The 17227-nt window shown below is 44.2% G+C and overlaps 1 protein-coding gene across 1 annotated transcript in view; it reads left to right on the top strand.

Annotated features, from left to right (window-relative positions):
• Window positions 1-17227, top strand: part of LOC138579529 (uncharacterized) — a 257277-nt gene that overhangs the window by 175089 nt on the left and 64961 nt on the right. The window contains exon 3 of the mRNA XM_069649838.1: window positions 7752-8111. Coding sequence (XP_069505939.1) covers window positions 7752-8111 — 360 coding nt within the window. The remainder of the gene's footprint in view (window positions 1-7751; window positions 8112-17227) is intronic.

Here is a 17227-nt window from a genome sequence, read left to right as displayed (position 1 = left end):
GTTAGGAGAACTGCAGGTGGCCTTGGACAGGGCTGGTGGCAGCTTACCTTTTCATATATTTTTAACCCTTTCCTGCCAGGTAAACTGCGGTTACCGCATTTGGCACAAATAGGTGGCCTGGCTCCAAAATGGCCATGCCACAAGGTTCTTTGTCCTGTCCTTTGGCCATCTTGCCCCTTCACCTTCCCAACGTCGAGCCGACTGGGGTCAGCAGTTACTTGGGCATGCATTCTCATGCGAAACACCATGCTTTGTGTGTGTGCTTCCAGGATCTGGGTTGGACTGTCTGGTTCCAATACACATCCTGGGTGTCAAAGAGTCTGGTGCACTGTGAATGCCTGTGACCACTGTGGTCCATGATTGGTCCATGTATGGTGTGCCTGTATGTGAGCAGCTCTCCCATTGGGTCCTCTTCGTTTTGGCGCAAAGAAGATTCTGGATAAGAGAAGGCTCCAAACACCCATACCATGTCGATCTCTTGAGTTCTCACTGAACGAAGGATAGGATCCAAGTATCCTGAAACTAACAAGCCGAGCCGAGGAACCGGTGGTGACCCGCTGGAAGGTTTTGCAGCCTGAGCCTGCTGTCATCCCACTAGACACCTCTGCATCTGATCGAACTAGAAGGTCTGCGAAGGCGCTTAGACCCATTGGAATAGTGGGACTAACTATTCTCAGCACTTTCATCAAACCCTGCAAGTAAGCCTTCTTGTAAGTGTCTCTTGGCCAACCAGTGGGCTGACAGGCTTTGCTCTGATACCGACGCTGTTTTGAGGAGGCCCTTAAAACTTGGTACATCGCAAGCTCTGTGTTTACTGCACTCTCACACCGAATTTTGTACACTTGGTATTCCCAGGTCTGGAGTAAAGAGAGCGCGCCCGAACCTGAGTACACGCGGTTCCCGTGTCGCCCATCCTTGGTGACAAACTTAACAAGTGCATTGCAGCTGAAATCCTCTGTGCGCTGAAGCCTGCTACAGTTAAACTGGCCTGATCCATCCACCAGGAGCTGAGAAATTGCCACTGTCACATTTGGGAATCAATGCTGTAACTTTGCTGATAAAAGCCGCAGAGCCGCGAGATTGCCGCATTTGAACCTGCAACCGAATTGGACTCGACTGCTGAAGTTTGGTCACTAGTGCACCAGGGGTCTGTGAGTAATTGCAACCCTTACCGGTGGCCCTTAGCACATCCATCCATTTTTACACATGAGTTGCCCCTGATTGCCCCTCTTCTTTCCCTTGAATACATGTATTTGTTTTTTAATATATATATTTAATATATATATTTATATATATATATATATATATATATATATATACACCTGACTGGGAGTGATTGGTGAGTGTCCTTTGCTCTGTGTCCTCATTGAGGTCTTTCAGTCACCCTCACCACTCATGAGACCTAGTCTTGACCTCCCCAATGCTACCTTGATTGGTCTGGTTACCCTGTTCCAAGAAACTAGTCTGGCCTTCTGAACCTCTGCCCACCAGGTCAGAATTCAAAAATCCATCTTAAAACACAGTACCTATGCTTGACAGTGTGAGGCAAACCAAAAGACTGATACGCCCCCCCCGGGTACGACCAATTCTTAAGACCAGTGGCCCATCTTGCACACCCCTTCAATGCCTCTGCTGCCTGAGATTGGCTGAAATGGCAGTCGACACTGAGTTTCGGGATGACCGCTCCTCATTATTTTCCTGCACTAAGGTATTCTCTTGAGGCACTACTACCAGGGCTGGACGGGGAACCAAAAGAAGCCCGAGATTTTTTTTCAATGTGGACACATATTACACATTTTCAGAAAGCCCAACATCCTAAGTGAACATTTGAAAATAAAATAGGTTACCACACAAAAAAGCCCAGGGTTCATAGACCTACCTGGAAATCTCCTGAGTTCCCTATAGGGCAGTCCACCATGACTACTGCCAACCCCACACACTGTGCCACCACTGGTTGCCCTTGCACGGGTGCTGGTGCAGCTCCTTGTGTGCTGCCCAGAGGCATTCCCCAAGTTTTGGCTTACCCTGACATATAGTGAATCTATCTCATACATGAAACACCTTAATCTCCTATTGCCTGGGACACCCACGGTCCAAGAAGGAGGGTCTTCCCAATACCTCCCACCCCCCTTTCATCATCTGCTGCTGTTTGCTCCACGTGTACTGTTGCCACAGTCCTGCACTGAAGGACCCCCACCTCGCTTGCCATATCCACCTCCTTGTTCAACTGGGCAGCATCTATACCTTGTCCCTTCTGTCCATCTTTCCTAGCGACCACCTATCTTTCTAGCCAGGGGAGGGAATGCCACCTTATGCAGCACCCCTTTCCTCCTAGGCCTGGGTTACGTACTTCCTCTACAGCCTCAGTCCCCTCTTGCTCACCGTATGTGTAATTGTGTCAGCACTTCCCTCAAATCTCTGGGACGGACCCCTGCCAGCAATGGATTGGGCAATTCATTAGATGCAGGTATTAGTGAGCCATCAGTCGTCCCTGTCATATTCAGCCCAATTTGTCTTCCCACACCCTTTCCTACCTCCTTGAAACTCTGCTTGCCAGCAAACGATAGCCCACAGCCTTATGCAACCAGTTCCTTATCCTCTCCCTCCTAGAACATTCTTACCATATCATAGGCCCCCTTAGCCCAGCAACTCCCCATCGACTGCCTCAGTAATCTCCTGTCATCCCTCACCACAGGAAAGCAAGGCCCTGTGCCACCAGCCACTACTCCATGCCTGCACTCACTGAGCAACACCTGCAAGACAAAGGTAGGAAGTCTTACAAGGAAAGATTCACGTTTGTGGCAGGATGTGCCCCTCCCAAGCCAGTAGAAAATGGCAGAGTCAAATTGGAAAACTTTAACATCAATCATTTGGTACAATGAGAGAGTATGTGTCCTCGAGCTGGTCTATGATATTTTTGATCAATAAACCGCTGCTGCCTCCTTTCTACGTTAGGTTCTCCTTATTGCAACCATTAGTCTTGTTACCTACATGAGCACTGAAAGACATGGCAATGGTTAGCCTTATGATGTGGCAAGAATTCCTAATGCTTACTAGGAGCCTTAGAGGTACTGTTTTTGCGCTCTGAAACACGAGCACGGTCAGGGTCGGACTGGGACAAGAAATAGGCCCGGTCACCCAAAAAAAAGTGGCCCAGCCGTCACCCAAAAAAGTGGCCAGCCCCTCGCCTCATGGCCCTTGACTACTGATGACATCACCGGAAGTGATGTCATTTGACCCCACCCCAAAGTGACATCCTGGGAATCGATGAAACAAAACCTTTCACCCCTTAACAAAACAGGAAGTGGCATCGAATAGCATTGTTACTAAGTACACTAAATCACTGTGAATCCAAGCAGACGTCCAAGGCCAAATGATAATATGTTATTGTACAACACTTATGCTTAAGATCTTTTTTATAGAACAAATATGCATAAAATATCACCCAACCTGTGTTGGTACTCATTTATCGACCTAAAAAGGATGAAAGGCTTTTGAAAAAAAAATAAAAAATAAAAACAAAAATATTTATTTTCTATTTTTTTTTCTTCCGAACCGGCCCAGGCATGGCTAGAAACCGGCCCCCACCCCCAGGGACGATTTTCAAAATCAATATCAATACTAGGTGCTAAAGAGATGCTAGTCGTGATGGGGGTGCTGGAGCCAGTGGTGATAGTAGCAAGCTTAGCAGCACTGTTAGCTAGGAGGTTTTAAGGTGTATAAGGGGAACAAGCACCCATATACAGGGCCTCATTACACGGATGGCGGGGGACCAACATGCTATTAGCACCTTGGTCCATACCGGTAAAATACCGGCGCCGCCTTGGTGGAAAGGGGAATTACCGCCCTATTCCAAGGTTGGTGGGGCGGTAATTCCCCCTTCCCCCATTGCCCTTCCCCATTCCCATTTTTGCCTGATAGGGCTCTATGGGAATGGGGAAGGCGCTAATTACGGTACTGCAAATAGCGGTACCGTAATTAGCTCCCTGGTCCCTTTGCGGGTTGGTTTTTAACGCCTGCAAAAAGCAGGCGTTAAATTCCCCAACCCGCAAAGGGACCTCGTAGTAAGGCGGTAAGGGTTTACCGGTACCGGTAAAATACCGGTACCGGTAAACCCTTACCGCCTACCGTGTAATGAGGCCCATAGTCTTGGAGATTTTAGAACAAATTGAGGTGTAAGAAGCAGTAAAGTAATGCTATGAGAGATGGGGGTTTGCAGCAACCTCAGGTGAATTTTCGTACCCATGTAAGAGGCAGAGCTCTTTTTATTTCTAGGAGAAATAAAAAAACATGGTAGCTCTATGAACAATAGGGAGCCAGGAGTCATGGAGCTATTGGATGCCGCAGAATGTTATGCTATGTTATGTTATTTTGCACTTATATAGTGCCTTATATACCATTGGCATGGTCTGAAGGTGCTGGACAATGACAGGAGTTGGGTACTATTGGGAAACGTTACTATGAACTAACCAGGTTAGAAGGGTATAGAAAAAATATGTTTGCATGTAATGAAGGTTTAAAAGATGTAGACTGAAATACAAAAGTTAATTCAAATTAAACGTGACAATATATGTATTTAATATAACCTGCCGTTATAATCAATGCTGCAGTCTGGAATAGTTAGAGAAACTCAAATGTGAATTACATAACTGCTTGCTGTCAGAATGGAGCTTCGAATCTTGGCTCACAAAAGCAGTCTTTTACTCACATGCTAGCTTACTGGAGACTCAGCGCGTGTTTATATAACCTCTCATTCTGCGAAGCGGATGTTTCTGTATCAGGGGAACTACTTCATATGACTAGTGAACAGAAAGTGTGTGCTTTCATTAAATTATGAATGATCATCTGCACTGGTCATTAAATCAGCATGAGTAACCTTGGAAGACCCCTTGTCTGTCTCCATATAGAGACTCATCGTACTAATTGAAAGTAGTAAAGTCCGCAGAAATGAACTGATGAAATCTTCTGCTGGTTATATTAGAATCATAGTGTTGAACAGTCTACACGAGTTCTTGTAAAGGGTTTGTTGGTGACACAGTTGTGGATTGTTTGGATATTGTGCATTCTCTGTTTCTGGGTTCACCCTGCAGCGCTGCTATTAAATCTGTACCAATCTAACTTTACCTAATAGTTGAGCCATGGGTTTTATTTCCTCAACAAAAGCAGCCATCAGGACCAGTAGGTGCCAAGTGTATCCTAATCGCCACAGAGAAGCCAGGTGCCCAGGTTTCCATCACTTATAAGGGCAATAGGTTTTGTTGAAGCCATACAGGAGATGTATGAGCACTTGGTGTAGTTTAGTTTCGATACTGGGCTGTTTGAGTTTTACTTTGGGTGCATTGAGTTGTGTTGTAGGAGAAACCCATACAACATGCAATAACATCATGTTATTATTTCGCACAGTCTTCATCACAAAATCCCATGTTAAGCTAGACAAGTGGTCTTCAAACTGTGGGGCTGACACCCCAAGGATATTACGGTGACTGCTTTTATTCGAAAATATAAGCAATTATGGCATCTGGGGGGCCTGGCAATAATATCTTTACTTAAGAGGGGTTTGGCAACAATGGCCCTCATTAGGACCCTGGCGTTAAGGGGTTAACGGAGCCGTAAAAAGTGTCGGTGCCGTTAAACCCTTAATGCCTTACTACGAGGTCCCTTTGCGGGACCCGACCTTAACGGCTGGTCTAGACCAGCCATTAAAGTAGGGGCCCGCAAAGGTACTCTCGAGGTAAGGCGGTACAGCAATTTGCAGTACCGTACTTACCGTCTTCACCATTCTCATTATGCACTATGGGGCAAAAATGGGAATAGTGAAGGGCCATGGTGGCATGGGGAATTACCGCCCCGCCAACCTTGGAATGGGGTGGTAATTCTTCATGGCGGACTCCGGCATCGACCATGGTGCTAATAGCACCATGGTTTTCCGCCGGAGTCCTAATGAGGGCCAATGTGTTTACTCAAGGAGGGCTCAGCAACAAAGGGTTTAAATAACACTGAGCTAGAAAGAAGAAGGGCCTCATTACACGGATGGTGGTATTAGCACATGGACCAAGGTGCTATTAGCACCTTGGTCCATGCCGGTAAAATACCGGCATCGCCTTGGTGGAAGGGGGAATTACCGCCCCATTCCAAGGTTGGTGGGGCGGTAATTCCCCCTTCCACCACTGCCCTTCCCCATTTCCATTTTTGTCCCATAGGGCATAATGGGAATGGGGAAGGTGCTAATTACGGCACCGCAATTTTGAGGTGCCGTAATTAGCACCAAGGTCCCTTAGCGGGTTGGTTTTTAACGCCTGCAAAAAGCAGGCGTTAAAGCACCAACTCGCTAAGGGACCTCGTAGTAAGGCAGTAATGGTTAACGGTCACCGTTACCATTAACGGTCACCGTTAACCATTACCGCCATCCGTGTAATGAGGCCCGAAGTGTGGCTGAGTGGTTTAAAAGATCAATAATGAAGACTAGACCCTGATGCCCTGAGGTCAGGGTTAGCTGATTGGGCGTAGGAGAGGATTAAACCTGACTCACCCAAAAAGTCAAAGCTTGCAGGTAACACAGAGATTTCAAGGGTTTCCTGGTAAACAGAGTTCATGCAGGGCAAAGTTAGTAGAGCTGAGCTTGAGAGTTCAAGGGACAGGCTTGATTTCATGCAAAGAGGCAGCCGTGAAACCGATACATTTACTAGAGCAGAGTAAATCTGATAATTCCTGGGCTTACGAACTGGCATTTTGCACATTATTCCATATTTTAGTTTGTTTGCCTGCAACTGTATTTTCGGATGGAATGGAAACGTGTTATCCCTTTTAAAGACATGTGGAAGAATATATATTTATTTTCATGTTCTTGGGTAGCCAGTAGGGCCATGATGTATTTTTGCTAGGCTAGCTCCTATCTATTCTCGGGTGTTTTGAGATAAACTAGGCTAGGCTGTGTGGTTAGTATGTGAAAGCATATTTTTAAAACAAATGCCTTGCAGTGCTTTCACCAGGATAAGGATCCATATATGTATTAGTGGCTGGAAGGAATGATTTGACAGGTGGATTTCAATTGTTTTATCTGTATGGTGTATCCATGTTTTTAGATTGCTGTTAGGTAATTGCCATTCGAAATCATAGGCTTTTCATTCTGTTTTCATATTTTTCCATTTAAGGGCTCTTCAGTATTTGAAGTAACATTCCCTCTCTATGGCTTCGTTAATTCTCAAACCACAACTTTAAGTTTGTCCTTAAGATTTACCATGCCATATTTTAGGTGACTATTCACATTGTTGATTGGTGGTAGACCTAAGATTCCCAAAAGTGAATCGAAGACGAGTAGGCTGCTAGGATTGTCTTCAACTATAACATTGCTAATATGTGCGACTGCTTATTGTTTGACTATATTATTTTTTAATGTGCATACATATTTCTATGGGATAATAAATATATATAAATACTAAATAAAAGAATGAGAGTATTCTTTCTGTTTTTCCATTTATGAGTCTACATAGGCACTTATATTGAAAGTGTAAATGCTTATTGTTTTAGTTATGAAACTGTGTAGGGATGTTAATCTAATGATTATCTTTTACACAATGTTAATAAGAATTGGTTAATAGAACACATAGGTGTTCTATGTGTTGGCACACAACAATATTGCTGTTCAATAGTAAACCCCAGCAGGTGCTCAGGGGTAGTGGTTTTGCTTGCATTAAGTGCAGATATCCTACACTGCAGACTTTCTAACTGCTGTCCTCTTTTTGCATTCACAGAGGAAGAGCCACAGGATCACAGTCTCCCTTCCTGTGCACCCAAAGAGTCAATGAAAGCTTTTCCGAAGTGGATTCCAAGAAATACTTCGAAACAATACTTTAGGGATCATACACTATGTACTGAACCCACAAGGAACACAGACACCACTGACCAGCATCTTGCGGCAGAGCCCCCATTTCAGAGTGATGACACAGAGGATGAAGATTCTGAGCCCCACTGGGAGGCATACTCGCCAAATCAGCCTACAGTCTGCCTTGGGAGGCCCACCTCTTCCTTTCAGGTGCCTGTTGTCCAGGGGGCTGTGAAGGACAGAGAAGAAAGCCCCAGGCAGAGGAGAAACATTGATGTCAAAAGTAGAGGTGAGTGAACTTGAAAATAAAGCAAGCGAGTGGATGAGTGTATGTGAGTGAGACAGTTGATTTATTGCAATGTCCTGAACAGAATTACTTCTAGGTACTTCACATTTTGTTTGAAAGTTTGGGTTGAAGGTTTGTAGCAAATGTATTTTAAGTATTTTCTTTCTAAAAAATAAGTGCATTATGTTATATTAGTGAAGAGGATCTCCTCTGTTGAAGAGTGGTCTTCCATTGTGAAATCTGCTGGAATGGACTGCTTTTCAAAGTAGAGATCTCTGATGTGAAAGAACTTTAAATGCTCCTGAAGCTTAGAAGGAAAGGTTTTTCAGAGCTGAGGTACATGCAGTAAAAGGCATTTCACAGGTAAATGCACTTAATTAAATGGCGTGCCCCAACTGAGGGCAATGTAGTGGAAGGAATTCCCCAGATGAAGACTCTGCACTGTAATCAACCACCTTTTTGTGATCCAGGACACTCTTATCCAAGGCATAATCCTGAGGAGCTTTGTGAAATCCTGGGCTTCTTCTATGAGTGCTTTTGTGTGAGGACACCTAGGGTGGACAGTTACAGATACTGTACAGAACCGCTCCCTTTCCAGAGCCTTAAAACTGAAAGAGACTGGAGGTTATGGCTGGCCAAAGGAGCACATTGTGGCACTGGGTAAAGTAACTGACCAATAAAGATTCAGGTGACCGGGGAGTATGTGTAGGTCCCTTCTGGCTCATTTATATCTAGGCCATGCTGAAGAATGTAGGTTTAGCATGGATTAGGAGCCTTATTAAAAAAGATAAAACATGCAGCAGTCCAACAGATACATTGCTTTCCTCGCAGGATACTAGATAGTGTTTATACATTTGAAACTGGTATTTAATATTTAGAGCAATACTGCTCACCCAGGGCGAACACATCTCATAAATGCGCATAGTTAATACAGAAGTGTTAATTCTAACATCTTTTAGAATATTTTATGGGCCTCAAGAGGAGGTAAGGCATCCGCAAGGCAGTGGGGGATTTTTGAAACCCTACCTGACACACACTGGTAGATAGTGATTTCTTGAATCGAAATAGCCTAATCAAATTATTTTACTGAACCAGAAAATGAATGGATAATTAGATCGAGCTCCAATCACCCAAAATGAGTATGATTTGATTTAAACTCAACTGTGTTTGCCAATTTACAGTAAGTTAGTTGGCCTTTGCCAAGAACGTGATTTTGTTCACAAGGTCTTGTTCCCCCACAGGGGTGGGTGGCACAGTAATCTACAAGTCTTGGTGCCTTAAGGGCACTGCTGTGGTGATGAGCACAGCATACAAGCTTTTTTGACATGACATCATATAACACCCAGAGCCTGCATCTGTATCACAGAGTTGGAAATGACAAGTAGAGAGACCGCAAGTGCTTCTACAAGCAGGTATCTGCCCCACAACCCGTGTAAGCTGGCACTGGCAAATCCAAGCCAGTATGGGTGCTTTTTTGCTCACCCAGTGGGGGATAGAGGGATTCACTTGAGTGTTTAAGGGTGTGTGGGTCGATGCAGGGTCCTTTGAGTATGTCCTTTCCTCCTGTTCAATTAAAGGGCTGGACCCGCTCCTGATGAGTTTGAATATACACCTTTGCCTAGATTTCCACCCCTTGGCTCACCTGAGGCCTCCTCAAGGGCTTGCTGTTTTTTTTTCTTTCTATGGGTGGCTTCCCTCTCCCCTGTTCTGGGGTTAGACTTGCGAGGCGTGTGTTGGACTATTACCTCAATACCTTCCCCCTGCCAGGCATGACGGATTCTGAGGTTCTTGGCGTTTCATTGCCTGGGATTGGTTTTCCCAGGTCTGCTTGTTCCGGGTCCTGCAATCTCAAGCTAGCAGTCTCTTGGTTAGGCATGCTTCCTTTATCGTCTTTATAATCTGTGTCCAATTTCACCAAAACGTTTTACATAGAAGACTTTTATGTACAATTGTTATTACCCATCAGATCTTGGTACTCATTTATCGATCTCGAAGAATGAAAGGCTGAGTTGGCCGCGCCAGCTGCGATCTGCAGATCACCTACGGTCTCAGCAACAAGCATGCTACCAGCTGAGCAATCTTCTTGGCTATGGTAGAAGGGTTGTGTTTATTTTCTTCTAATCACGTGCATGGAGGAGGTGCTGCTTGGAGGAGCATGCTCACTGAAGTTTCTAACGTATGGCAATGCTCATTTCACGGGTCTCTGACCTTTGCGTAAGTACTTCCATGTAACTGATGATATAACAGTAGGCCTAGCTTCTGACCATCACCTTAGTTTTAATGTTTCTTCTAAAATGGCCCCTGCTTGACCTCATGGTGTCTTGGAGTGGAAAAACTAGCCACATGCAATAACAGTGAACAAAAAGGATACACCCAGGAATGCTTTGTGTGACGGGATGCAGCGAGGAGCAGGACCGATGGAGGGATCACTGAGGAGGAGGAAGGCGGTGCTCACCCCCCTTCTTTCTTCTTCTTGCTCAAAGATTTTATCCATCAGTGGTGATTTTTGGATACCGCGGATTGAGCCTAATTACTCCATCTTCTCGGGTTGAGTATATAGTCGTGGGTTGGGATTCTTCTTGGTCTGTGTGGACTTGTCACAGTAAGGCTGATTTCACAGGGTCTTTGCGGGTCACCATTAAATGGTGGATTTCCTGCTGCCGGCACTGCTCCACGCGCCCAGCCGATTCTGGTGTGGAGCATTGCGCCATTGCTGCATGCTGAGAAAAGGGGGGCCTAAGGAGGGGGCGGCCTGCCGTGCCAAAAAGCCACACCTTTGGCTTCTAATGTTGTTGATTTCCCGAAGAGGATAATATTTACTGATGTTAGAGGTGCCTTAGCAGATTTGTGTAGCTCAACACTTTTTTGCCACTTTCAGCCCCCCAGATATTAACGAATGCATACAACAGACCTCTGTGAGGTAGTGGATCGTGCCACTGCACTGTTCTAATTCTATGTTGTGTGTTTATGGGTCTTGTCTCCTCGTCTGCTGCAAAGCCTGTGGACAGTTTGTACTGTTACATCCAGAGGACATTCTACACATTAGTGTTTGCGCAAGACATTTGAGGTTAGATTGCCGACGTGTGTTTTGTGCTTTTTGATGCTTTCTCAACGCTATTGGTAAATAGTAAAAAAACATTGCAAAATCAATGTATTCGGCAGGGATTGCATCTGGAGGTGGCCAGGAGTTGCCAGGGGTCGCAGCTGCGACCCTTGAGGTCTCTCTTGCTCCCCCTGTAGTCTCCCTTGCTACCCCTAAAAAAATAAAAACTTTTTTTAATATTCTTATTTTAAATGGAGGTTCCTGGGCTGCGGCCAGCGCTGTGTGACTCTTAGTTTCTGGAGTGGCTGGCTTTCTTGTTCAGGCCACTTTAAAAAAAAGGGGGGGTTCCACAAGTGTAACACTTTGAGCAGTGACCCTAAATAAGAAAGAATAGGAATAACAAATAATTTCTCTTTCTAGAATTCTATACAGAATTGCTAGACTCATTAAAGGTTTATTTCAGGCAAACTTCACAGGGTGAGCCAACAATTTGGTCTGTCCTCAAAATCACAATGCAGACAAAAATGTCCAAAAAGCATCTAGAGAAGAATAAGCATGCATTTCGAACTATGTATTTTGCTTTTCGCAAGTTGCAGTTATAGCATGTTTTTTTGTTGACATTGTCTCTGTCACGATCATCACAAGACATTGCATCTCAGTGTCCTTGGTCACTTGACAAAATCCTTGTGCCTAAAAGCTTGTGTACAGTGTAGAAATGTTTGACCATAGCACATGAAGTGGCCCTTGATTTAATTGTGCCACAATACATGCTTTGTTGTAATGTGTCTATCTTTCCTATCTCCTTGGCATGCTGTTCAGGATGTTTGTTTGCATATATGAGGTAACGAGTGCCCAGAGTATGGAATGCTGTGCTAGTGCGCTGCTTACCCTGCGCTACTCTAAATTCTTGCATACAAAGTTATAAACCCTCCCAATGGTATGTATTTTGCCAACCTCTGAAGTCTGAAAAGGAGATCCGCGCAGCCTTGACACAACTTTGCACCAGACCTGCAGATGAACTGACCTGCTGTTTCATCTCAGTTGCCAGTTTAATGGTATCCACTACAGAGTGTAATTTGCTTTCTGACTTTGAGAACACTCAGACATGTAATTGTTCATTGTACTATAGCCGGTAAGATAGCTCAGTGGGTTGAGCATTCGCTGCTACACTCTATGTTTGATCTGCAGGCTGCAGGTTAGAAACCTGAAAAGGCCAACTCAGCCTTTCATCCTTCTGCGGTCAATCATTGAGTACCAATGCAGGTTGGGTGATATTGTATGTATATTTGTTCTATATTAAGTGTAAGTGCTATATAATAATAAATCATTATCATTTTGTATTGGACGTCTGCTTGCATTCACAGTAATTTGGTAACGTGAGCCGATACACACTGATATTAACAATTCATATGGTGATCCATTCTTGTATGAAATGTGTATGACATTACAGTGATATCGAAACCATATTTTTCGCATTCTTCTTGGGAACAATGCTATGTGATGCCAGTTCCTGTTTTGTGAAGGGGTGAAAGCTCATGTTCCATCGCTTCCCATGATGTCACTTCGGGGTGGGGTGAAATGACATCATGTTCCGTGATGTCATCGGAGGTCAAGGGTCATGTGACGTCACTTCCGCTACCCCTGGCATTTTGGTGAAATGATGTCCCTGGAATTCGGTTTGGCGTCCCTGATCTGCATCAGACCAGTTATCGCACCACTGACTAATACCTACAAACGATTAATATTTGTATAATTCCTGACTTTGGAACTCATGTGGATTTTTGGACCAACCAAAAAGGGAGATCTTCTGCTTTGGAAATTTCAGAAGGAATGAGTTCACATAATTCTGCTGTGAGCTGGTTGTAGATTCAATGAGGCTGCCGCGTCGCCTGATAATGTTAGACCTCTACAGAGAGCACATACATGGCATGTATGCATTTTATGAATGTGTCAAGTGCTCAGACCAAAGAGCATAAGTGTGCTTTAAGCACTATTGACGGAAAATAGAACAAGCAACAACCAATCTGTGCTTCTACTGCTAGCAAGGCAAGAATGTCCCTGATATGTTTCCTTGATTTCACTACTGCAACATTTTTCACCCACTTCAGCCACCTATACAGGGAGCACAGCAATGGAAAGCTTAACACATGTTCTTATTAATGGATGCTCAGTGATGTTGATGGTACCTTTAAAAAACCTTAAATATGATAGCCACCATTGGAATGGTGGCTGTGGCTGGAGTACTTCCTGCATCTCCATGACAGTCCCTGGGATTTCGGAGCAGAAATGTCTTTTGAGGCAGTGGCAGAGATGTCATGGCCTGATGCAGGTACATTGTTATTGCTTTAATGATGAGGATTGCGGATGACAGTCAAGAGGGATGTGGATGGAGGGCAGATAAAGGAGAGCTTTCGTGGAGTGAGGGTGCAAGCGGACAACCAGTTGCCCAGGACCCAGATTTATACTGACTAGTAAGTTCATGTTTAATACTGTCTGCCATTCATGTTCCCAAATCGGTTGCTTGTACCTACCCAGATGCTAATAAATGTTAATGTTTTGCATTGGGAACGCACTATCACAGGAGTCTAAATGTGTCCCAGAGATGTCCACCCATCAAGATGACCTGCATAACTGACCAGATGCACTCTATGCAGAATGTGCACACGAGGAAAGACACTTTGGCAATGACGTTCATGGACTCGCAGAGTTCTTTTGATACCAGCGTTGGCCTCTACTAGCAGATTGCCGACCAAGTAAGAGACTTCAATGCGCTGGACTGCCAAACACTTTGGTCAGCATACATTGAGGGTCCATGAGAGGTGACCTCTACCTGCAATTGTGAGGCTCCCGTTACTGGACCCTCAAGCTGGAAGACTAGTTCCCCTTCACTGTTTGTACAGAGCAACTTAGTCACCTGAGGGACCGTTCAAGAGAACATCACACAGGTGTCAGATATCTCTAGACAACATTACACATGAAGGGCTACACTATGAGACTCACAAATACCTGAGATGAATTCTTAAAAGTTCACAGAACTGTTTTTGTTTTTGTTTATTTCAAATGTATGCAAGAACAAAAGGCGGAGCCGCCCTTGAAGGGAGTCCTTTTAACCAGAGACTCACTGTTGGCGTATCTCTCTTACAGCAAAAGTAGACTACAGCCTTGGTGCTTTTGACCCTTTCTGTGATCACCCAGAACCCATGGCCTGTCTGTCCGAGTCCCCCGGACACGATGTCCAAACATAGGTTTCCTCTGTGGAGTTGCCTCTATAACTATGTGCCCCAATGAACCCTGGGCTGGCCTCACAATTAGGATTTGTTCAGGCCCCAGTCGCCACAGTCAAGCGTATACTTTTCCCTCAATGGTTAGGCTAGGACTTGTGCACTAAGTATCCAAATACATATTTATGGTTTTCAAGTAGAAGTAGGGCAGTTGGTCTTCCTTTGTTTGCATTTATTTTGGTGGGCGACTGGTACTGAAACTCTATTTGCGGGATTGAATGGGTATTGATTATTGTTTTCTTATTCGTTTTTTGTGCATAATTGACAGGACGTTGAATTGTGGGATGCCTGCATCTCTCAGGAACACAGGGTCAGGATTTGTTTCTGAATATCAAATCTTTTTCACATGTTCAGTTTCAGCGATCCAGAGACCAAAGGGTGCAAAAAGGAGAAGGGATCGAAGGGCTTTTCACATGTGTTTCTAACCTGCTGCATGGACTTGACTGGTTATTAATATTGAACCCATGAGGGGCCATTCAAATCAGTAGCACGTCATACAAGGATGGGGACTCAGAATAATGTTTGCACCAAATAATAAGACAGACAGAAGTTGGCAGAATGTCTCATCTGATTGTTTTATTTTCAATCGTCTGAAACAGGGTGTTGCAACGGACATCAACCAATGTCGCACAGCATAAGTCTTGAAGCATTTCATAAAAAAACTATTATTTTATAACAGAAATTCGTCATATGTGATTTTATACTACGTGGAAAACTAGGAAAACCTACAGGGTTTTGTGGTTGGCTTAAGGGGAACATCTAAGTATACTTTCTAAATAGAGATGGGTTGTGATTGGGTCTCTACAGTCAGGTGGACAACTTATGCCCACTCCTAGTGCAAGTCATCTTCAACCGTTATTAAGTACACAGTGCATCATTGGCTCACAAACTATAAGGCCCTTCATTATATGGCCTTCTACAATTGGTTGGCACGCTTGTACCCTTCTGGAACATTCGGCTCATCAGCAGCACATAAACTGGTACCCCAGGTGTCAATGGGTGGACTTCACTGTGTCTCCCCACCGAATTAGCTCAATAACTCTCATCACTCATGTCGTCTGCCAATCAGAGTGTCTTTGAACTTGTCCTTGCAAAGTATCATTGCTCCTGAGAATAAAAGGGAGTATAGACACATTGTTATCTCAGCTCAGGTCTGCACGCCCAACACCTATTTCCATCCTTCACTCACTTGACAGGAGACCGTATTTCAGCCTGTTTTACAGAATTTAATTGTCTTGAATTAATAAACTTGTCACTCATGGTGTTCTTTCTTGCACCATAACAAGGGCTGATTCAGCTTCTCATGTCCACTGCTCTTCAAGGTTAGATAACTGGTTCTTGGCTGCTCCATCCTTTGACAACAGACCAGAGAGCTATTCCTGGCCTTTCCTCGATCTTCAGCTATTTTTCTTACTGTGACACACAGCCTTCCAATCCTGGGTCTGAGCGTACTAAATATGTCACACCGATGTCCAGAATTCTATATGATGGGGGCACCACCTGCAGTCTATTCACTACATATAGCTAGCCTTTAAGATTACGTAGTCTACTTGCGTTGCTGCATCTGTACAGTTATAAAATGGCTTGCAATTTCTCCAGTGCTCTTCACACGTGCAATCTTGATTCCGCATATGAAAGTTTACTTGATTCTTTACTTCGTCATCAGGTTCTGTAAGGTCTATGCATTGTCTTCTTCAGCCACTCTTCTCAGTGCATCACGCTTACTTCTTGTGACCTCACCAGTGTCTCTTTCTCTCATCTTCATATTCCTTCGAGGATCTACTCCAAGAGAATGTCATCAGGGGATACATCACATAGGGTCTTCTCAACGGATACCTTGTCTCAAATTTTCTTTGTGCAATAGGCACCATCACTGATTTTGTGCATTTTGCAATTTCTGACTTCCTACATATAATCAGGATCGGGGCACCTACAGTATTGGTCTGTTTCATAAAGATCACCTAAAAGTATGCAAAACACAACCTAAAACAACCTGACAAATAATATGAAACCATACGGTAAGCAAAAAAAGTGGTTATAGGTTCATGTTCGGTATCCTGAATGGAACTCTATTCATATCGGAGTGCAAAGTTGGCCTAAACAATCCCGTCTTTTGCCACTTTATTTTTTTTAAGACTTAGGCACACAATAACAAAAATGCTACTTATATCATTGCTTCAGACAGAGTTGGAGCTGGTTATTATGCATAGCGTCTGCTGGGTTTAAACTCTATGGGAGATATCCTCGGTCTTTTAGCAGGTACTGGTGGAACCAAAAGGCAGCACCTACATGTCCTGCATGGTGGAAGATTGAGGACAAAAAGTAAAGAACTGAGTGGATGTTAAAAGCCTCATGTCTAGACAAGCACCCCCTTTGCCAAGACCAGTGTGCCCACACAACTCCCCAACTCCCGATTCACAAACTGGACAGTACATGGAGACCCCGTGGCCACCGGCCATAGCCTCGGGGAAAGTAAAAGATATTGTGCTGATAGGGTCCTTATAAGTAAAATGTCCCAGGCAAACCCTCTTGCCCACCAATCAGTGTAGTACATCATCTTTCTGTTACAAGAGAACAATGGCTCATAGGTGACAGAGCAATTATCAAGTTACAGGAACCTGTGAAGTGCACAATATAAATGATCATTATTTGTGTTGTGTTTGGCGCAAACAGTGTACTGTGAGTTTTTTTTTTTTTATTGTTCACATTTACCAGAATCACTTCTAGGTGACCCAAAATTGTTGGCACCAAAGGAATTAGGACGCATTTAATTAGAGAGATTTTCCCATGATTTC

The sequence above is a fragment of the Ambystoma mexicanum genome, chromosome 3p (assembly GCF_040938575.1).
Source record: "Ambystoma mexicanum isolate Mex_15411 chromosome 3p, UKY_AmexF1_1, whole genome shotgun sequence".
In the NCBI taxonomy this organism is placed as follows: Eukaryota; Metazoa; Chordata; class Amphibia; order Caudata; family Ambystomatidae; genus Ambystoma; species Ambystoma mexicanum.
This window is presented reverse-complemented; position numbering and strand designations above follow the sequence as displayed.